Consider the following 23,193-nt stretch of genomic DNA (forward strand, 5'->3'; position numbering starts at 1 on the left):
AGGCAAAGGATAGTATTCGGCATTTGGTCGGACCCAGACATAAATCTGTCTCGCCCCAAAAACCGAACAGAGCAATTAAGGGGTTTGGTTCTAGGTGCTGATTCAGAATACCCAATAATGTAGTGAAGACATCTTTCCAGAATTTCTCCAAGCTAGGACAGAGCCAGTACATATGGATGAGAGAGGCCATGCCCCTCTTGCATTTATCACAGAGCGGACTGATGCCAGGGTAGAATCGAGATAGTTTAGATTTAGACATATGGGCTCTATGAACAATCTTAAACTGTAAAAGGCAATGGCGAGCACAAAGAGAGGTTGAGTTAACCGATTTGAGAACTGAGTCCCAGCTCTCCTCGGATAAGGAGATATTTAAATCCTGCTCCCAGGCCAATTTAATTTTATCCACAGGGGCTCGTTGTAAGGCTGCTAGTTTATCTCGGATAATTGATATTAAACCTTTACCTAGTGGATTAATGGAAAGAAATAGGTCCATAGCATTTTTCGCAAGCATTTCAGGAAAGTTAGGAATTAAAGGAGCAATAAAGTGTCGGATTTGGAGATATCTGAAAAAGTGAGCGTTAGGCAGGTTGAACTTAACAGAGAGCTGCTGAAAAGAAGCGAAGCGATTATCAATGAAGAGATCTTCAAAATGTCTAATGCCCTTACTATACCAAACATGGAATGCTGAATCGTACGTAGTAGGTAAAAAAAGGTGATTATGTGCGGCAGGGCTAGAAATGGAAAACCCCTGGAAACCATAGCATTTCCTGAACTGAGCCCATGTACGCAAAGTGTGTCTAACAAGAGGATTAGCTATTGATCTGGGCAGACTACTAGGGAGTGCAGAGCCAAGAAGTGCAGATATAGATAATTCTTTAGTGGAGCTCAACTCCATTGCCACCCAGTTAGGTCACTCGGGTTGGCCATGGAAGAAAGACCAGAAGGTAGCACAACGTATATTAGCTGCCCAATAATATAAGCGAAAGTTAGGTAAAGCCATGCCACCCTCTTTTTTAGATTTTTGGAGGTGGATTTTATTAATTCTAGAGCGCTTATTATGATAAGCTTTTATCTGCAATTTGAGAAGGATAAGGGCAGATCGGAGGTGTCAGTGTTGCAGATGAACAGGGGAAACTGTGGAGCCATGAGGGAGGAGCTGGCCAAAGTTGACTGGATGGATAGCCTAGCAGAAAAGACAGTGGAACAGCAATGGCAGGTATTCTTGGGAATAATGCACAAGGTGCAAAATCAGTTCATCCCCCAGAGAAGGAAGGATTCAAAGGGGGGAAAGGGGCCACAGTGGTTGACAAAGGAAGTCAGAGATTGCATAGCATTAAAAAAAAGGAAATATGACAGAGCTAAGGTGAGTGGGAGGACATGATTGGGAAGTTTTTAAGGAACAACAGAACTTAACTAAAAAGACAATACGGGAAGAAAAAAATGAGGTACGAACGCAAGCTAGCCAGGAATATAAAGGAAGATAGCAAAAGCTTTTTTAGGTATGTGAAGAGAAAGAAGATAGTTAAGAACAATGTTGGGCCCTTGAAGAATGAATTGGGTGAAATTGTTATGGGAAACAGAGAAATGGCAGAAGAATTTGATGAGTACTTTAGATCTGTTTTCACTAAGGAAGACACAAGCAATCTCCCAGATGTATGGATGGGCCAAGGACATAGGGTAACAGAGGAAATGAAACAGATTGACATTCGGAAGGAAACGGTGATGAGAAGACTGATGGGACTGAAGGCTGACAAATCCCCAGGTCCAGATGGTCTGCACCCTAGGGTACTAGAGGAGGTGGCCCTGGAAATTGCGGATACATTGGTAATCATTTTCCAATGTTCCTTAGATTCAGGATCAGTTCCTGAGGATTGGAGAATGGCTAATGTTATCCCACTTTTTAAGAAAGGAGGGAGGGAGAAAACAGAGAACTATCGACCTGTCAGCCTGACATCGGTGGTGGGAAAGATGCTAGAGTCCATTATTAAGGATGAAATAGTGGCATATCTAGATAGCAGTGATAGGATTGGGCCGAGCTGGCATGGATTTACCAAGGGTAAATCATGCTTGACTAATCTGTTGGAGTTTTTTGAGGATGTAACCAGGAAGTTAGATGGGGGAGATCCAGTGGATGTAGTGTACCTCGATTTTCAGAAGACATTTGATAAGGTCCCACATAGAAGATTGGTGGGTAAAATCAAAGCCCAGGGCATCGGGGGGAAGGCATTGACATGGATAGAAAACTGGTTGGCAGATAGAAAGCAAAGGGTAGCAGTGAATGGGTGTTTCTCGGAATGGCAGGTGGTGACTAGTGGGGTGCCACAGGGCTCGGTATTGGGACCACAGCTGTTTACCATTTACGTTAACGATTTGGATGAAGGCATAGAAAATAACATCAGCAAATTTGCTGATGATACTAAGCTGGGTGGCTGTGTGACATGTGATGAGGATGTTAGGAAAATTCAGGGTGACTTGGATAGACTGGGTGAGTGGGCAGATACTTGGCAGATGGCGTTTAATGTGAATAAGTGTGAGGTTATCCACTTTGGGAGTAAGAACAGGAAGGCAGGTTATTATCTGAACGGTGTAGAGTTGGGTAAGGGAGAAATACAAAGAGATCTCGGAGTCCTTGTTCATCAGTCACTGAAGGTGAATGAGCAAGTGCAGCAGGCAGTGAAGAAGGCTAATGGAATGTTGGCCTTTATTACAAAGGGAATTGAGTACAAGAGCAAGGAAATCCTCTTGCATTTGTACAGAGCCCTGGTGAGACCACACCTGGAGTATTGTGTACAGTTTTGGTCTCCAGGGTTAAGGAAGGACATCCTGGCTGTAGAGGAAGTGCAGTGTAGATTCACGAGGTTAATTCCTGGGATGTCTGGACTGTCTTACGCAGAGAGGTTAGAGAGACTGGGCTTGTACATGCTGGAATTAAGGAGATTGGGAGGGGAGCTGATTGAAACATATAAGATTATTAAGGGATTGGACAAGATAGAGGCAGGAAATATGTTCCAGATGCTGGGAGAGTCCAGTACCAGAGGGCATGGTTTGAGAATAAGGGGTGGGTCATTTAGGACAGAGTTAAGGAAAAACAACTTCTCCCAGAGAGTTGTGGGGGTCTGGAATGCACTGCCTCGGAAGGCAGTGGAGGCCAATTCTCTGGATGCTTTCAAGGAGCTAGATAGGTATCTTATGGATAGGGGAATCAAGGGATATGGGGACAAGGCAGGAACCGGGTATTGATAGTAATTGATCAGCCATGATCTCAAAATGGCGGTGCAGGCTCGAAGGGCCGAATGGTCTACTTCTGCACCTATTGTCTATTGTTCTGGACACCAAACCCCAGCTCTGTCTCATCTAGGCCACAGATAGGATACCTATTGTGGTCATAAACCCCACTTTCAGTCTGGATCTCTGCCTCACATTCCAAACTAATTAGGATTTCTGATTTATCAAAAGACAGATTATTGGAGTATTATTCTATTGAGAAACTTTTAACAGTCTCGTTGTCAACCCAGCTATGATCAATTGCTTTGCATCCAGCTAGGAACTGAATTTGACTCTTTCTTCGTCTAAATGGTTCTGACCAAAAATTGGCTACTTCCATTTTAAGAAAATGTGAGAGCTCTAAATTAATGGCAGCAGTGTAGTTTGTTCTTTAGCTTTTTTTTTACTTTGTTAAACTGAAAATTAAATTTGGAAGAAGGAAAAATTGTGAAGATTTTGAGCAATTGGAGAAACAAATAGCTTAGGGTCTTATCTGTTCAAAAGCAGTCTTTACCTTTAAGATACCATGAGTTACATAGAGGAATAAATATAATAATTAAAGAAAAACTGGTGTGATTGAGATCGAAAGCCTCAATGATATGGAAAGGAATAATTATTTGATTGAAAAAGAAGCCGTGTAAAGTGACATTGGGGCCAGGTTTAGATTAGTCTTGACTTTATGGAATGATGGAGCAGGCTGTAGTTGTTGACTGCTCTACTCCTCCTGGTTTTCTTTTGTAGAACTATGGGCAGTCCAGTAATGTAGATTTGGATTAACTACAAAAGATCAGGCGTAGATGTGATGGATTAAAAGGTATCTGTTTTGTGTAAAATTGCTTTTAAAAAGCTGAATATGTCCCATTTCTGAGGAGTCTACCTAAGCTCGTAAGGTTGAGAGTAATCACCACTCATTACCTGTTAGGTAGCGGGATCAGAATTCATAGATAACTAGATTTTTTATTTGTTTCTCTTCATAATTTTATTTTGCCTTTTTTTTAATACAGGTCTTGCTAGCATTATCTGGTGGTCCAACATCCAGTGCAATGCTTTGTCAGGTTCAAGAGGTAATATATTTTAATAGCCAGATGGTTTCCTTTCTCAACAGATGTCCAATGTATGTGAAAAATAAGTATTGAGAAATAATTTGTTGTGCATTAAATCCCTTGCACTAATATGAACACGATACTTTAGGTGCCATTAGTGATTTTGTCATTTCCACAAAAATAATGGTGAGACTTTGTTGTTCACTTTCTCTATACTTGAGGGTAGCCATGGACACCTGCATAGGCCTCAGTGATATCTCCATTTTCGTTAGCTACATAGAACAGTTTAGCTTCCAAGCCTTCCCTGGTAATGCTCCACAACTCTTCCTCTGTTACACTAATGACTGCCTTGATGCTGCTTCATACACCCATATAGCTCGTCAATTTCATCAACTTTGCCTCTCACTTCCACCCTTAAGTTCATTGGGTCCATTGCTGACACCTCTCTTCCCTTCGTTGATCTCTTTGTCTCAAACTCTGGAGGCAAACTGTCGACCAACATCTTTTATAAACCTACTGATTCCCATACTATCTTGACTATTTCTCTTCCTATCCTGTTTCCTGTAAAAATGATATTCCCTTTTCTCAGTTCCTTCTTCACTGCCGCATCTGTTCCCAAGATAAGGCTTTCCATTCCAGGATATCAGAGATGTCCTCTTTCCTTCAAAGAGCTTGCTTTTCCTTCCTCCTTCATTGATGCTGCCCTCACCCTCATCTCTTCCATTTCATGGACACCCATGCTAACACCATCATAACAGTGATAGAGTTCCTCTTGTCCTTGCCTACCATCCCATGAGCCTCTGCATCCAAAATATTATCCTCTGCAACTTCCACCATCTCCAAAGGGATCCTACCACCAAACTCATCTTTACGTTCCCTACACTCTCCACTTTCCACAGGGATCACTCCATGATTCCCTTGTCCATTTGCCCCTCCCCAGTAATTTCTGTGCTGGCACTTATCCGTGCAAGTGACCTAAGTGCTACACTTGCCCATTCACCTCCTGCCTTACCTCCATTCAGGGCCCCTAACAGTCCTACCAGGTGAGGCAACACTTGACCTGTGCAGCTGCTGGGGTTGTCTATTACATTCGCTGCTCCCAAAGCGGTCTCCTCTACATTGGTGAGACCCATGGTAAATTTGGGGACTGCATTGTTGAGCACTTCCTCTTTGCCTGCCAAAAGCAGAACTTCCCAGTGGCCAAACATTTTAATTCTGATTCCCATTCTGATATATCGTCCGCAGACTCCTCGTGCCATGATGAGGCCACCTTCATGGTGGAAGAGCAACACCTTATATTCCATGTGGGTAGCCTCCAACCGGATGGAATATTGATTTCTCCTTCCGGTAAAAAAATTCCCTCCCTACTTATTCCATTTGCCAGCCTGGCCTCTTACCACTTCTCAATTGCTTACCACTTCCCCCTTCCCTTTCTCCTATGGATCACTCTCCTCTCCTATCAGATTCCTTCCTCTTCAGCCGCTTTACATTTCCCACCACCTGGCTTCATTTTCCACCTTCAACCCATCCTCCTTCCCAACCCTCCCACCTTTTTATTCTGGCCTCTTCCCCCTTCCTTTCCTGTCCTGAAGAAGGGTCTTGGCCTGAAACATCGAAGTTCATTTCCATAGATGCTGCCTGACTTGCTCAGTTCCTCTAGCATTTTGTGTGTTTTGCTTTGGATTTCCAGCATCTGCAGAACTCTTGTGTTTATGATTTATTGTTCACTATTGTATTTAAAGACAACTGTAAAAAATTTGGTGATAATTAGGCATGGCTTGGGCTTACTGACAGCTATTAGTTCAACTGCAGCCCAGCATCTGTGCCATTGTGAACTGAATTGCCGGTTCACAATCCTAAGAGTTGCACGGTATGGAAACTGCACTGCGACAAACAGGAAGACTATGAAACAAGTAGTTAAAACTGCCTTATGCATCACTGACCCCAGCATACCCGCTATCAATGATATGTGCGTGTGTGTATGTATATACAGTCGGCCCTCCTTATCCGCGGATTGGGAGAACCCGGAAGTTCTCTCTCCAGCACTCGTTTGAGCATGTACGGACTATTTTTTCTTGTCACTATTCCCTAAACAATACAGTATAACAACTATTTACATAGCATTTACATTGTATTAGGTATTATAGGTAATCTAGAAATGACTTAAAAGTGCAGGCAGTCCCCGGGTTATGAATGAGTTTCATTCCTGAGTCCGTCTTTGAGTCGGATTTGAAGTCGGAACAAGTACATCCGGTATTATTTAGCGTCAGTTAGTCAAATGTTTTTCTTAGTACATAGTACATATTTTACCTTTCTATGCATATAAAACACTTAAGAAACATATGTATTTCAATAATTAAACCGCTGCGTTGCTTAGTAATAATTGTAACTTTCATCGGGGCAGGGCCTTTCAAATGCTCCATTAAAATTGTTCCGATCGTTGACCAACTGTAGCCTAACACTTTTCCAATGACCGATGGCGGTTCACTTCTTTCCGATTGCTTTATTACTTCCACCTTATTTTCAATCGCGATCGTGATTATTTTCATGAACAGAAACACCGCAAATTCAGAGCTACGCTGGGTCTTAATGTCCACCGCACTGAACATGTTAAATAAAGTCCAGGGTTCCACTGGGTCCTAAAGACCACCGCACTATTTCAGATTAAATAAAGGGACTTGAGCATCCGTGTTTTTTGGTATCCACGGGGGGGGGTCTCGGAACCAATCCCCCGCGGATAAGGAGGGCCGACTAGTTGGTTGACACAAATTAGGTATCTCTCCAATATTACACTTAAGCTGGCTAACAGTTATGACATTACCCACTGTCAATAAAACATTTAAAAATTTACAAGTTAGCGCATTCTTATTATTGATCCAGCTATTGCTTTAAATAAACTGGCTTTGTATGCAAGTAGATGTATATGAGAAAAATGTAGTAAACTTTTATTTCTCCTTTAGGGTTTGTCTCGAGAAGCTCCAAAGAAATTGCGTTTTACTCCTGGGATAGTCCATATAGATGGTAGGGTATGAAGTCCTTTCCATCCTCTGAATTACAGAATGTGGGCATTTTTTTCCAGTGACTACATTGCTAATTTATATTGTTGCAGTTTATGTAGCATATTTTTAAAGGTCAATGTCAACGTTAAACTATAATGGAAGATCTGATTTTGTAAAGATATGAAAGGAACTTTGCATTGTAAGTTGGTATTTTGAATATATTATTGATCCTGAAACAGAAATTTAATCATGAAGTTAATGCTTGACATGAACACATCAATGCTTCTGGGAGAAGTGGTAAGAGAAGGAATAGGATTTTGGAGGAGGCATAAGGTAGGTGTGCCTAAGAAGCTTAAGACCACTTTGTAAGGCCAAATAAGGGCAGAGTGAAGGGAAGGAGAATACAGTTATGATCACAGAAGTTTCATGTCTAAGTACCAACAGTTTATTGATCAACCGGGAAAGTGGGTAAGGCAGATGGAATTTAATATGGGCAAGCACAAAGAGATACGTTTTGGGTAGATAAATCAAGGTGGAACATGCAGAGTGAATGGCAGGGATTAGGGGAGTGTTGCTGAACAGTAAGGCTTAGGGGTATAACTACATCATTACAGGGCTGGTGGTGAAGGCGTATGACATGTTTACGTTCATCAGCAAAGGCCCTGAGTACAAGATGTCATATTACAGTTAGGTTGCATTGAAGTATTGTGTGCAGTTCTGATTTTCACTACTAGAAAAATATGATTAGCTAGAGAGGATCTTTTGCATGGGCTTGAGTTATAACTTGGTCTGTTTTCTGTAGTTGACTGGTGACGTGATATGGGTATATATGATTATGATAGGCCGAGATGGGGTAGATAGCTAGTGATTGTTTCCCATAGTAGGGTTGTCTAAAGGTGAGAATGAGGGGTTTTAAAGGGGATCTGAGGGGTAAAATTTTCACAGTGTTGTCGTTACCTGGAATGAGCTGCCAAAGGAGGTAGTGGAGTAGTAACACACCTGGACAGTAACTTGAATGAGCAAGGATAATGAGTATGGAATTATGTAGGCAATTGGAATTATTTTAGATATGCATGATGTTCGGCATAAATACGTTGGCCTGAAGGGACTGGCTATATGTTTACAACTCTACGAGATTAGAGCAGAAGATCGCCGAGACAGATCCATGAGCTCAAGGAAGTGCATCTGAATGATGATAGGGATTTTTAAAGCATTGTGAAGAAATGAAGGGCCATGGTTGACTGATAAATAATAATAGAGTAAGGACAAAATGATGAAAGATTACGTGCACTGTAACTAGTGTGTGCTGGAGGAGCATAACATTGAGGGAAATGGAATCAGGTCAGAGCACAAGAGATTTGGCAGAGGCTGGAAATCTTGAGCAGCACATACAAAATGCTGGAAGGATTCAGCGAGTCAGGCAGCATCTATGGAGGAAAATAAACCGTCAATGTTTTGTGCCAAGACCCTTCAACCTGGTGAAGGGTCTTGGCACAAAACATCAACTCAGGGCCCAAAACATCAACTGTTTATTCTTCTCCATAGATGCTAACTGACTGCTGAGTTCCTCCAGAATTTTGTTGTGTCAGTAGGTCAGAGGCAGGTTACTCAGGCTAAAACCTGGCTTGATCAGTAATCCTGTTTCACATGCAACTCCTCTCATCTCTCTTTGTTCTTATTAGGGTATTTTTCCATCTCTTTTCGTTTAGTTTCCCCTTGTTTCTGAGAGTTTTTTTTATGGGAGTTGTTAAGGGTGGGGGGGTTATAGAAGAATTGGGGATGTTGATGAGTAGGTGAGAGAGATTACCAGGACATAATTAGGGAGGGGGTGTGGATTTCCCAGAGAGCCAGCATTGGTTGAATGGTCTTCTTTGAACATATTTGCAAGTCAGAATGATGTTCAACTTGGTGGAAAACCTGCAAGTGGCAATGTTACCATTTTTGCACTTGTTCCTTAGCAATAGAAGTGCCTCTGAAACAGGCAGGATGAATGACTGGAGTGCATTTTGTGGATGGTAGTAGTGCAGCCACTGTATGCCAGTGTTGGAAGGAATGAATGTTTAAGTTTATTGATGGGATGCCAGTAAAGATGGATTCATTGTGGATGTGGTTGAGCTTGAATGGTTGGGTCTGCACTCATCCAGGCAAATGGGGAGTTTTCCATCATGCTGCTGATTTATGTCCAGTATTTTGGGAAAAGCTCTGAGATTAGTAGTCACTCACTATAGGGTACCCAGCCTCAAATCTGCTTTTGTAACAGCAATCTTCATGTGACTGCGCCAATTGAGTTTCAGTTGTATTTATGAACTAAGATTCCATTTGCGTTTCTACTGTTGATGTTGAGCTAACTGCCCTATAGCTCTCTGATCTTGTCCTAACATCTTTTTTCACTCTAGGAATAACACTTGATGTCTTAACATTCCTGCAGCTGTTGGATTTATATTCTGAATTTGAATTCATTTTGTCAATTATTTTTCTCCTTTGGATAAATCTAAGACTTTTATTGGAACAAATTACTGGAGTACAACTCCCACATAGTCCAGTATTATTTTTATTGGGAGACATTGAAGGGACAATACCGAAATTGAATAAGTATCAGAAAAAATTTATAAAAATTGCATTGGCAGTAGCCAAAAAAGTTATCACAGTTACTTGGAAATCTGATTTATATTTAACTATGGATCGTTGGAATAATGAAATACATAGTTGTATTCCACTTGAAAAAATTACATACAATTTAAGAAATGAATATGATATATTTTTGAAAATTTGGCTCCCATACTTACAAAAGATAGGATTAAATACATAGGTCCTTTGAAAATAAAATTATAAAGTAATTGGGGAAAGTAAAAATAAATATTTGAATTATTTTGAACTCCATGGAGTATGTGGGGATCCTCCGATATCCAGGCAATCTTTCTCTCTTTTTTTTCTTTCTTTAGATAAGGGTTAAGGGGGGGGGAGGGTTAAGGGGAGGGGGGAGGGTCAGTATTATTTTTCTTACTATTTTATTATCACATTTATTCTTTGTAATTTTCTAAAATTTAATAAATATATTTTTAAAAAATAAAATTATTTTTCTCCTTATCGTGGTTTGAATGTTTTGCCCAGCTCATTACTTGCTTGGGTCAGAAGGGAAAGACAGAACAAAATAAGAGTTCAGTAATTCTGTTATTATATCGTTACGTGACCACGGTTTCGTTTACTGTGCGTGTCACTTTAAAACGCCTGGATGAGGCAGGACTATGACGTCAGTATAACAAGCTGCGACAGACCACTGGGACTTTCGGAGAGAAGGAGAGAGAGAGTGTGGAAGTTTTGGACTGCACGCTGCTGACAGGAGCTTGCTGTGACAGTGGGTAAAGTCTGATACTTTCCCATGCCCAAAGGATTGGGTTGATTAACGGCACACAGTGCATGTTGGATGTGTGACTGTCACCTTGTGGTATTTCTATGTGGATTTCGGAACGACTCGATGGATATGATCTTCGGCAACTGTTACTTCGTTTTCCCAGCGTGGAACCTGTGGAATTCTTCGTGATCGCCTCCTCTCTACATCTTAACGTGGATTTACCAGTCCCTCCCTTCACTTACTCAGTGGATTACCGGACCTTCCTAGTTTGCCATCCTAGATGGCTTAGAACTGTTCCTAAGCTTGACAGTTTGGGAGCCACGCACATAACACTGTCAACTTCTGTTTATTTCGGTTAATTTTCTATATTTTTGAGTAAATACTAATAAATATAGTGGTTTTAACGTTAAAACCTGACTCGATTTGTGATCTATTGCTGCTGGTACTTAACAATATTATTTATATTATCTGTGAGTTTAATTTGTATATTTTTGGTGACCTGTTTTGGTCCTGATGTATTTTTCTGACTATAAAGTACTACAGTGCATATAAAAAGTATTCACCCCCGCCCCCTTGCAAGTTTCCATGTTTTATTGTTTTACAACATTAAATCACAGTGGATTTAATTTGGCATTTTTTGACACTGATCAACAGAAAGAAACTCTCATGTCAAAGTGAAAACATCTGTACAAAGCGATTTAAATTACAAATAAAAACCACAAAATAATTGATTGCATAATTACTCACCCCCTTCAAGTCAGTATTTAGTAGATACACCTTTGGCAGCAATTACAGCCTTGAGTCTATGTGGTTAGGTCTTTATCAGCTTTGTATATCTGGATACTGCAATTTTTCCCCATTTTTCTTTACAGAACTACTCAAGGTCTGTCAGATGGCATGAGGATTGTTAGTGAACAGCCCTTTTTAAGTGCATCCACAAATTTTCAGTTGGATTGAGTGGAGACTCTGACTTGGCCACTCCAGGACATTTAGCCATTCCTGTGCAGCTTTGGCTTTATGCTTGGGGTCATTATCTAGTGGGAAAACAAATCTCCCAAGTCTTTGTTCTCTTGCAGACTGCATCAGATTTTCCTGCAGGATTTCCCTGTATTTTGCTGCATTCATTTTACCCTCTGCCTTCACAAGCCTTCCAGGGCCTGCTACAGTGAAGCATCCCCATTGCATGATGCAGCCACCACCATGCTTCACGATAGGGATTGTGTGTTTTTGGTGATGTGCAGTGTTTCACATATGCTAAACATAGTGTTTAATCTGATAGCCAAAAAGACTATAAGAGATAGAAATAGAATTAAGCCATTTGACCCATCAAGTCTACTCCACCATTGAATCAGGGCTGATCCATTTTTCCCCCTCCTCAGCCTTCTCATAACATTCTCTGCCTTAAATACACCCAAAGACCTGGCCTCCACAGCTGCCTGTGGTAACAAATTCACCATCCTTTGACTAAATAAATTTTTCTGCATCTCCGTTTTAACTGGACGCCCCTCTCTACTGAGGTTGTGCCCTCTCATCCTAGACTCCCTGACCACAGGAAACATCCTTTCCACATCTACTCTGTTTAGGGCATTCACCATTCGAAAGGTTGCAATGAAATCCCCTCCTTATTTTAAATTCCAGCATGTACAGGCCCAGAGTCATCAAATGCTCCTCATATGATAATCCTTTCATTCCTGGAATCATCCTTGTGAACCTCCTGTGAACCCTCTCCAATGCCAGCACATCTTTTCTTAGATGAGCAGCCCAAAACTGTTCACAGTACTCAAGGTGAAGCCTCACCAGTGCCTCTTGAAGCCTCAGCACCACATCCTTGCTCTTTCTTATATTCTAGACCTCTTGAAATGAATGCTAACATTGCATTTGCCTTCCTTACCTCCGACTCAACCAGCAAGTTAACCTTTAGGGTGTTCTGCACAAGTACTCCCAAGTATCCTTGCATCTCAGATTTTTTGGATTTTCTTCCCATTTTGAAAATAGTCTGCACATTTATTTCTTCTACCAAAGTGCATGACCATACATTTTCCAACATTGTATTTCATTTGTCACTTTCTTGCCCATTCTCCTACTCCGTATCCTGCAGCCTTCCTGTTTCCTCAATGCTACCTGCTCCTCCACCAATCTTCGTATCATCTGCAAATGTGGCAACAACGCCATCCATTCCATCAAATTGATGTACTGCATAAAAAGCTCAACTGTGGTTTCATCAAACCATAGAACTTTCTTCCAGCTGACTTCAGAGCCTTCCACAAGCTTTCTGGCACATTAGCTGAGATTTCATGTGAGTGTTTTTCAACAGTGGCTTTCTGTTTGCCACTCTCCCATCTCTGTCACTGAAGCTTGCAACTCCTCTGGAGTTGGCATAGGTCTCTTGGTGGCCTTCCATACTAGTCCTCTTCTTGCACAGTCATTCAGTTTTTGAGGACGGCTTGATCTAGGCAGCTTTACAGCTGTGCAGTATTCTTTCCATTTCTTGATGATTGACTTAACTGTACTCCAAGGGATTTTCAGTGATTTGGAAATTTTCTTATATCCATCTCCTGACTAGTACTTTTCAATAACCTTTTCACGGAGTTGCTTGGAGTGTTCTTTTGACTTCATGGTGTAGTTTTTGCCAGGATGCTGACTCACCAATAGTTGGACTTTCCAGATACGGGTGTATTTTTACTACAATCAGTTGAAACACCTTGACTGCACACCGTGATCTCCATTTAACTAATTATGTGACTTCTAAAACCAGTTAGTTGCACCAGTGATAATTAAGTGTGTCATATTATAGGGGTGATTACGTAAGCAATCAATTATTTTGTGTTTTATATTTGTAATTAATTTAGATCACTTTGTTGACATCTGTTTTCACTTTGACATGAAAGAGTCTTTTTCTGTTGATCAGTGTAAAAAAAGCCAAATTAAATGCACTGTGATTCAATGTTGTAAAACAATAAAGCATGAAAACTTCCAAGGGGGAGGGGTGAATACTTTTTATAGGCACAATACTTTTACATACCTTGGTTTTAATTTTTTTCTTCATTCCCTTCTGTTTACTGTCCTATTATCTTTTATTGTCTATTTACTATTTATTGAGACTGATGCATGGTGACAGAGGCCGTTGGTGTTGTCAAAGTTATAATAATTAAGGCATATTTCAAATGTAGAGCAAAAGCCCTCCAGTTTCACGGAATATTTTTGTTGTCTCTTTTTTTCCCCACAGAGGGAGCTGTATGCGGAAGGAGCCTAGAGGAAAGACGGGAAACTTTATCACAGCTGGAATGCATATTCCAGGCTTCAGGATTTCCTTACCATATAGTTTATTTAGAAGAGGTACTTCTATTGAGTTACCTTAAACATAATTGTAAAAGTTTTGCAATAGTCATTCAGTTGTTTAAAATTACCATTTGAAAGTATCTAAACAAATTGATTGCTTGGTTCTACAGGTGTTCAAGTTGCCAAATTCCATGCTGCAGAGTGTTTCCTGCAGTCCAGCAAGCCATGGTGAAAACTACAAAGAGGCTGTGGATGGTTTCCTACAAAAACAACGAGAGATCCTGGTTCATGCAAAGCAAGAGCCTACAGCTGAGCAATTGAACATCACACATTCAGAAGATCAAGTTCAAACGAAACTGGCTCAACTAAGTATTGGTGATGTATTTACTGATGAGAATTCTGGGAGCATCTCAGCAGAAAATTCCACCAATGGAAAATGGCAGTTTACTTCAGCACAAACAGAAGCAGTAAAGGAACTGTTTAGTTCAATAAAGACTCTGACAGCTAAAGAAGAATTACTGCAAACATTACGGTAAAAAATCCTTTGTGTTATTTCATAGTGTGTTTTTATTTATGCTTATTAATGGATTTTGATTTGCCGCTGTAGTCTCCCTCAAAGTGATATTTACACCTGCTTCTACTAAAGGTTCATATTGTTAAGTAAAGAATTTTAGAATGATTCAATAAGCAAACGGGCCCTTTAGGCACTTAGCACATGCTGACCACTGATCACCCATTTACACTCATCTTAATGTATTCTTTTACATTCCCATCAGGATTCTGTCATTTACCTATACACTGGGGGGGGGGGGGGGCAGTTTACAGGGGCCATTGACCCACCAATCTGTACATTCTAGAGAAATATAAAACTGGAGCATCCACGAGAAACAGAGAATTTATAAGCTCCACACAGAGAGCACATGAGGTCAGGATTGGACCAGGGACACTGGATCTTTGAGGTGGCAGATCTAATCACTGGGACATCCCGTACTTTGCTTCTCTGTAATCACAACCCTATAGTTTTCACCTCATCTTCATAACTAATTTCCTACCAAATGCAATAAGCATATACAACAGTTCATCTCTGTGTAACAGCAGAAAGTAAACATTTCCTTGCTTGATGTTGTGTAAATGACAGAGTCCGGATAGTTGAATGTTAGAATTCAATACGGTTATTTACTGCCAAGCACAATCCTTGTGTTATCTGTTGTTCATTTCAAATCCGTCCTCAAACAAGATTGCTTCTTAAAATATTCTTTTACAGCTGCATGAGCAAGCACAAATTTTATATACAGTGGATTCTGGTTATTTGAGCCATTGGTTAATTGGGGTAGCAGTTTATTTGGGACAGGAGACTGTCACTGAACAGTTTCTAACTAGTGTCAGTTGCATGCACTTGTGTCACCGTTAGACTGTGCACCATGGTTAGAGCAAACAGTTTTTCCTTTATCAATCTTTTTTATTGAGTTTCAAATAGATAAACATAACAATAATAATGATACGAGATCGGGATTACATTAATAATGGTTAACATATACATAAACATACTCCGAGTAACATGTGTAATCTAAGCCTTCCAATCTCTTAGTAACTAAACATGAGAAAAATTCAAAGAAAAAAGATTTTTACAAGAGGAAAAAAAGTCCCCCTAAACTAACAAAAAAACCAAAATAAAAACAAAACAAAACAAAAGCTGGGCTGCCTTGTTTCATCAGTTAAAATTGTTATTTGTCATTAACTCCGCTCCTCTATGCACAAACAAAAAGTTATTGAGAAGGATTTGGAAAATGTCAGCTTACATCATATGAAAATGTTGAATAAATGATCTCCAAGTTTCTTCAAATTTAACCAAAGGGTTGATAGTGCCACTCCTAATTTTTTCCAAATTTAAATATGTTATAGTTTGGAGAAACCATTGAAATGTAGTGGGGGATTCGAATCTTTCCATTTAAATAAAATGGATCTTCTGGCTATTAATGTAACAAATGCAATCAAACAGCGAGCTGAAGGGGATAATTAACTAGAGTCCATCAGTGGTAATCCAAAAATTGCAGTAATAGGATGAGGTTGTAAATCAATACGCAAAACTGCTGAAATAATATCAGAAATATCTTTCCAATATTTTCCCAAAAGAGGGCAAGACCAGAACATAGAGTTCATATTAAAGATGAAATAGTGGCATATCTAGATAGCAGTGGTAGGATTGGGCCGAGCCAGCATGGATTTACCAAGGGCAAATCATGCTTGACTAATCTATTGGAGTTTTTTGAGGATGTAACCAGGAAGTTAGACAAGGGAGATCCAGTGGATGTAGTGTACCTTGATTTTCAGAAGGCATTTGATAAGGTCCCACATAGGAGATTGGTGGGTAAAATCAGAGCTCATGGCATTGGGGGGAAGATATTGACATGGATAGAAAACTGGTTGGCAGATAGAAAGCAAAGGGTAATGGTGAATGGGTGTTTCTCGGAATGGCAGGTGGTGACTAGTGGGGTGCCACAGGGCTCGGTATTGGGACCACAGCTGTTTACGATTTACATCAACGATTTAGATGAAGGCATTGAGAATAACATCAGCAGGTTTGCTGATGATACTAAACTGGGTGGCAGTGTGACATGTGATGAGGATGTTAGGAGAATTCAAGGTGACTTGGATAGGCTGGGTGAGTGGGCAGATACTTGGCAGATGACATTTAATGTGAATAAGTGTGAGGTTATCCACTTTGGGAATAAGAACAGGAAGGCAGATTATTATCTGAATGGTGTAGAGTTAGGTAAGGGAGTAATACGAAGAGATCTAGGAGTCCTTGTTCATCAGTCACTGAAGGTGAATGAGCAAGTGCAGCAGGCAGTGAAGAAGGCTAATGGAATGTTGGCCTTTATTACAAAGGGAATTGAGTTCAAGAGCAAGGAAATCCTTTTGCATTTGTACAGGGCCCTGGTGAGACCACACCTGGAGTATTGTGTACAGTTTTGGTCTCCAGGGTTAAGGAAGGACATCCTGGCTGTAGAGGAAGTGCAGTGTAGATTCACGAGGTTAATTCCTGGGATGTCTGGACTGTCTTACGCAGAGAGGTTAGAGAGACTGGGCTTGTACATGCTGGAATTAAGGAGATTGGGAGGGGAGCTGATTGAAACATATAAGATTATTAAGGGATTGGACAAGATAGAGGCAGGAAATATGTTCCAGATGCTGGGAGAGTCCAGTACCAGAGGGCATGGTTTGAGAATAAGGGGTAGGTCATTTAAGACAGAGTTAAGGAAAAACTTCTTCTCCCAGAGAGTTGTGGGGGTCTGGAATGCACTGCCTCGGAAGGCAGTGGAGGCCAGTTCTCTGGATGCTTTCAAGGAGCTAGATAGGTATCTTATGGATAGGGGAATCAAGGGATATGGGGACAAGGCAGGAACTGGGTATTGATAGTAGCTGATCAGCCATGATCTCAGAATGGCGGTGCAGGCTCGAAGGGCCGAATGGTCTACTTCTGCACCTATTGTCTATTGTCTATGTGTCAAGGAAGCTACCTCAGACATACATCTGTCATAGACAGGATTTATATAGCAATAAAAACGAGCTAACTTATCCTTGGACATCATCTTCTTCTTTAGCTGTCAATTGATTTTCGATGATGATTGAGGCCTGGGCAAGGTTGTATAGGAGACCTGCAGTTGCCCATGCAGCAAGTCTCCGCTCTCCATGCCACTGATGTTGTCCAAGTGAAGGGCATTAGGACCCATACAACTTGGTACCGGTGTCATCGCAGAGCAATGTGTGGTTAAGTCCTTGCTCAAGGACTCAACACGCTGCCTCAGCTAAGGCTCGATCTAGCGACCTTCAGCTCACTAGACTGACGCCTTATCCACTTGGCCACGCACCACACCAATCCTTGGACATATGGGCCCTATGAACCACTTTAAATTGTATCAAAGCGTGTCTAGCATACATTGAAGAAGTGTTAACTAGTTGGAGAATTTTCTCCCATTTCTCTATAGGTAAAAATACCTGAAGTTCTCTTTCCCATTCATTCTTAATTTTATCAGATGTACCTAGACATATTTTCGTAATCAGATCATAAATAATTGCAATTAAACTCTTCTGATAGGGGTTTAAACCTAAAATTTTTCCTGTAATTTCAGTTTGATGTGATACTGGAAAAGTAGGTAAAATAGTATTCAAAAAGTTTCTGATCTGTAAATATCTGAAAAAATGTGATCTAGGCAAACTATATTTATTAGACAATTGTTCAAAAGACATGAGACAGTTATCCATGAATAAGTCACGAAAACGTGTTATTCCCTTTGTTCTCCATAAAAGAAAAGCTTGATCAATTCTGGATGGTTGGAAGAAAAAATTACCGTAGATTCCGGACTACAGAGCGCACCTGATTAAAAGCCGCTGGCTCTAATTTTAGAAATAAAATCATTTTTTTTATTATACAGGCCGCTTCGGATTTTAGGCCGCACCGAATTTCAGGCGGAACGGATTTTCGGCGCACTGGATTTCCGGCGGACCGGATTTTCGGTGCACTGGATTTCCGGCGGACCGGATTTTCGGCGCACCGAATTTTCGGCCGCTTGTAATATGAGATATTTACACAGAAAGATATTACACGTGTTGGGCTTCAAATTCTGCCCTGTGTTCGTTTTGGAAGAGAGACAACCAACACCGGATTACAGTGCAGCGTGGCTTTATTGCAGAACGCGTTTTGCCTTCCCCTTACATTCTGCTCTTATTTATACTCCTTTTTCCCCCAAACCAAACCCTCGCTACACATATTTGGTAAGGCTAAACTTTGTTATACCTACCGGTATTTGGTAACATCGGACACTTGTGTCCTTATTGGCCCGATACCATTCACACACGAGTTTTACTGTTTTTTTGTTTACTGAATCGCTAGCAGTTTCGGTGCAGCGGAATCCTCAGTTTCGCTCCCTCCCTCCCTTGTACTGCTGTCTAATATCACGTGAGCCATTCCTGACCTGAAGCGGCAGTCCCAAATTAAATCTCCACCGTCTCACCATCGATTCATGTATGCCAAGATTACGCGCAGCAGCTCGATTTCCTTGTTCAACCGCCAGATTGATTGCCTTTAACTTAAAAGCTGCATCATATGCTTTTCTTCGAGTGTTTTCCATGTTGATGAGGGTGAGTACAAATGGCTGATTTACAATAATTTGTGAAGTGCGCTTGATTTATCGTACAATTTCATTGGACCTCTGTGAACTACTCATCAATTTTATTGGTCTACTGTTACGAGGCAAAATGTTTTGGCGGCATGGGAAAAAACTTTCTATTAGCCGCACCTTATTATAAGCCGCTATGTTCAATGCTGTTCAAAGCATGGGAAAAAAGTAGCGGCTTATAATCCGACATCTACGGTAGATTGAATAGGACTTGATAGGATAAATTTATTCAATCCAAAAAATTTACAAAATTGAAACCATATTCGTATTGTATGTGTAGTTATTGGATTAGTCATGTTTATGCAGTTTAGTAAGTGCAAAGGGAAGCAAGTCCCTAAGATAGAAGCCAATGAGAAAACCCTTGTACAGACTCACGCTCGAGTTCACCCATTGTGGACAATGAATTTCATCCAGATCTTGTGTTCAACACGTTAAATATCGAATATTAATTGCCCAATAATAGAATCTTAAATTCGGCATTGCCAAACCGCCGTTCTTTTTTGATTTCTGTAAATATTTCTTACTTAACTTAAGATTTTTATTCTGCCATATATATGAAGAAATTTTAGAATCAATAATATCAGAAAAGGATTTAGAAATTAAAATTGGTACGGCCTGAAATAGATAAACAGTTTTTAAATAACGTAAGTTGTGTGTGCTTGTGTTATGTTATCCATTTGGACTGCTGGACCCTCATTCAAAAAGCAATGATTCTTAATATTTCTGTTTTTTACTTTCACTTTAAAAAATTTCAGACCCTTTCCAAGGTGCCACAAAACAATTTGACAGTAGCCAAAAAAATTACCGTACTGGACCAAATTAAAAGCTATTTGCCTAACAGCACTATTTTCAGCTGGCAGAGATAACTGTAATTTGCTTTGCATTTTAGTTAAACAGTAGTTTAACATGTCAAGGTGGTGCCAGCAAACAACAGTTCCTCAGGCAACATCTTCCAGATACATAGACATAAAACATAGAAATTTACAGCACATTACAGGCCCTTTGGCCCACAATATTGTGTCGACCATGTAACCTACTCTAGAAACTGCCTAGAACTTCCCTAGTGCATAGCCCTCTATTTTTCTAAGCTCCATGTACCTATCTAAGAGGCTCTTAAGACTCTGTTATATCTGCTTCTACCACCGCCACCGGCAGTGCATTCCATGCATCCACCACCCTCTGTGTGAAAAACCTACACCTGACATCCCCATGGTACCCATTTCCAAGCACCTCAAAACTATGCCCCCTTGTGTTAGCCATTTCAGCCCTAGGAAAAAGCCTCTGGCTATCAATGCTCCTCATCATCTTATACACCTCGGTCTGGTCACCTCTCATCCTCCATCACTCCAAGAAGAAAAGACCAAGAACACTCAACCTATTCACATAAGATACGCCCTGCAATCCAGGAAACATCCTTGTAAATCTCCTCTGCACTCTCTGTATAGTATCCATATCCTTCCTGTAATGAGGTGACCAGAACTGAACACAGTACTCCAGACTATCCACTTGTCTCCTTTGTCTCATCAGCAAACTTACTAACCCACCCTTCTAGATCATTTATAAAAATCACAAAGAGTAGGGGTCCTAGAACAGACCCCTGAGGCACTCCACTGGTCACCGGCCTCCATGCAGAATATGACCCGTTTACAACCACTCTTTGCCTTCTGTGGGCAAGCCAGTTCTGAATCCACAAAGCAATGCCCTCTTGGATCCCATGCCTCCTTACTTTCTCAATAAGCCTTGCGTGGGGAACCTTATCAAATGCCTTGCTGAAGTCCATATACACTACATCCACTGCTCTACCTTCATCAGTGTGTTTTCTTACATCCTCAAAGGGTTTAATCAGGCTCATAAGGCACAACCTGCCCTTGACAAAGCCATGCTGACTATCCCTAATCAGATTATGTCTCTCCAAATGCTCATAAATCCTTCCTCAGGATCTTCTCCAACACTTGTCCACCACTCAAGTCAGATTCGCTGGTCTGTATTTTCCTGGGATATCTCCACTCCCTTTCTTGAACAAGGGAACAACAGATAGTCAATCATTTACTTTTTTTTTACATCTTCTACTTATTCTTTTTATCTTAATTTTGTTTTTGAAACTGTTGGAGCCTGGGACTTACAGTATGTAGTTCGATCAAGTAAGCTAGCGCTCTACTGTCCCCAAGGAAACTCCAGAAATGTGAGCATGAGCTACCACAAGCGGAAGCTCAGAGACGAGACACGGGGAGCCATGATCACCTACATTTCTCGCCAATTAAAGTGAAGAAGATTGAAACATCAAGGCAAATGTGGAGGAGAGTGAGTGGATCTCTGAGAGGCCCACTCAAAAGCACTTCTTCAAGTTGCTTCCTTTGGAGGGGCCACTAATTTGTGTCACTTCCCTCAGGGGGGCTACTGGTTTGTGTCGCTTCCCTCAGATGTTATCAAAACTCTTAAATTTATGCATTGGACTATAGTCCAAACTAACTTTAGTACATTTTGGCCTCTTTCAGTTCTGTGTTTTTTTTCCATTCTCTCTTGTTGCTGATCGGCGGGCTGGGAGTTTGGGGTTTGATGTTCTGATCTGTTTGTTTTTGTGTGAGGGAGGGGTTGAAGGGGTTTGAGGTTTGCGAGTTTTTGTTTCTTTTCATGTGGAGGGATTACAACTAGAGGGCAAGGGGGATTAATAACCATATAACAATTACAGCACGATTAATGTCTTTCTTTCAATTACTTCTATGGTTTACTCTATTTTATGGCTATTTGGAAAATACAAATCTTAGAGTTGTGTTCTGTATACATACTTTGATAATAAAAATGAACCTTTGAACCTTGCATTTGACTAATTTATACCTTTTAAATAGATAGATAGATAGATACTTTATTCATCCCCATGGGGAAATTCAACTTTTTTCCAATGTCCCATACACTTGTTGTAGCAGAACTAATTACATACAATACTTAACTCAGTAAAAAAAATATGATATGCATCTAAATCACTATCTCAAAAAGCATTAATAATAGCTTTTAAAAAGTTCTTAAGTCCTGGCGGTAGAATTGTAAAGTCTAATGGCATTGGGGAGTATTGACCTCTTCATCCTGTCTGAGGAGCATTGCATCGATAGTAACCTGTCGCTGAAACTGCTTCTCTGTCTCTGGATGGTGCTATGTAGAGGATGTTCAGAGTTTTCCATAATTTTTCCATGGAAATATTTCCATGAAACTTAAGCTAATTGGGGCAGCCACTTAATTGCACCAAAATGTACTGGTCCCAATATGTCCCAGTTAACCAGAATCCACTGTATTACTAAACACATATTACTAAATGAAATTATGGCTGATCTCTTGTATATGTCAATAGTGCCTTGTCTTGTCATGGTGGATTTTAAATTTCTAAAAGGAAAATACATTTCTCAACAGACATCATCTTCTTTTGTACACTGCGAGGATCAAAGGCTACACCAAAATAATGATGGGAGACAGCTGTACTCGATTGGCAGTGAAACTTCTGACTAATATTTCATTGGGACGTGGAGCATCACTTGCTATTGATACAGTAAGGAGTAAGCTACCTATAGGAAGTTAAAAAAAAACTTGGGTATACTTTTTTAATAAGTTATTTGCATTAATTTTGAATTTCACAGTTCAATATACATTGGGAAAATTGCAGAGCATTGTAAATGAGGCCATTTGTTATTTATCAATTACCGTAGATTCCGGACTACAGAGCGCACCTGATTATTAGCCGCTGGCTCTAATTTTAGAAATAAAATCAATTTTTTAATTGTAAAGGCCGCACCGGATTTTAGGCCGCACCGCTACTTTTAAATATACATACGTATCGGTAACACAAATTACGTTGCATATACTTTTTGACTGAACAGCACGAACAACATTCCAATATCTCCTAGCGACTGGTAAAAATATATATATTGCAGCCTACCAGGAAAAGTTATTGATCGACTTTAACTTAAAAGCAGCGTTTTCGATCGGGTCTAATCGGGTCTGACGCTTGCGCAATGCGCTCGGGTCTAATCGGGTCTGACGCTTGCGCATTGCGATCGGGTCTAATCGGGTCTGACGCTTGCGCAATG

General features: G+C 40.5%; 1 protein-coding gene across 1 annotated transcript in view; it reads left to right on the plus strand.

Annotated features, from left to right (window-relative positions):
* Nucleotides 1-23,193, plus strand: part of ctu2 (cytosolic thiouridylase subunit 2 homolog (S. pombe)) — a 46,985-nt gene that overhangs the window by 11,797 nt on the left and 11,995 nt on the right. Inside the window, exons 4-8 of the mRNA XM_073070240.1 lie at nucleotides 4,269-4,328; nucleotides 7,268-7,328; nucleotides 13,885-13,994; nucleotides 14,108-14,469; nucleotides 22,520-22,655. Coding sequence (XP_072926341.1) covers nucleotides 4,269-4,328; nucleotides 7,268-7,328; nucleotides 13,885-13,994; nucleotides 14,108-14,469; nucleotides 22,520-22,655 — 729 coding nt within the window. The remainder of the gene's footprint in view (nucleotides 1-4,268; nucleotides 4,329-7,267; nucleotides 7,329-13,884; nucleotides 13,995-14,107; nucleotides 14,470-22,519; nucleotides 22,656-23,193) is intronic.

The sequence above is a fragment of the Hemitrygon akajei genome, chromosome 17 (genome assembly GCF_048418815.1).
Source record: "Hemitrygon akajei chromosome 17, sHemAka1.3, whole genome shotgun sequence".
Lineage (NCBI taxonomy): Eukaryota > Metazoa > Chordata > Chondrichthyes > Myliobatiformes > Dasyatidae > Hemitrygon > Hemitrygon akajei.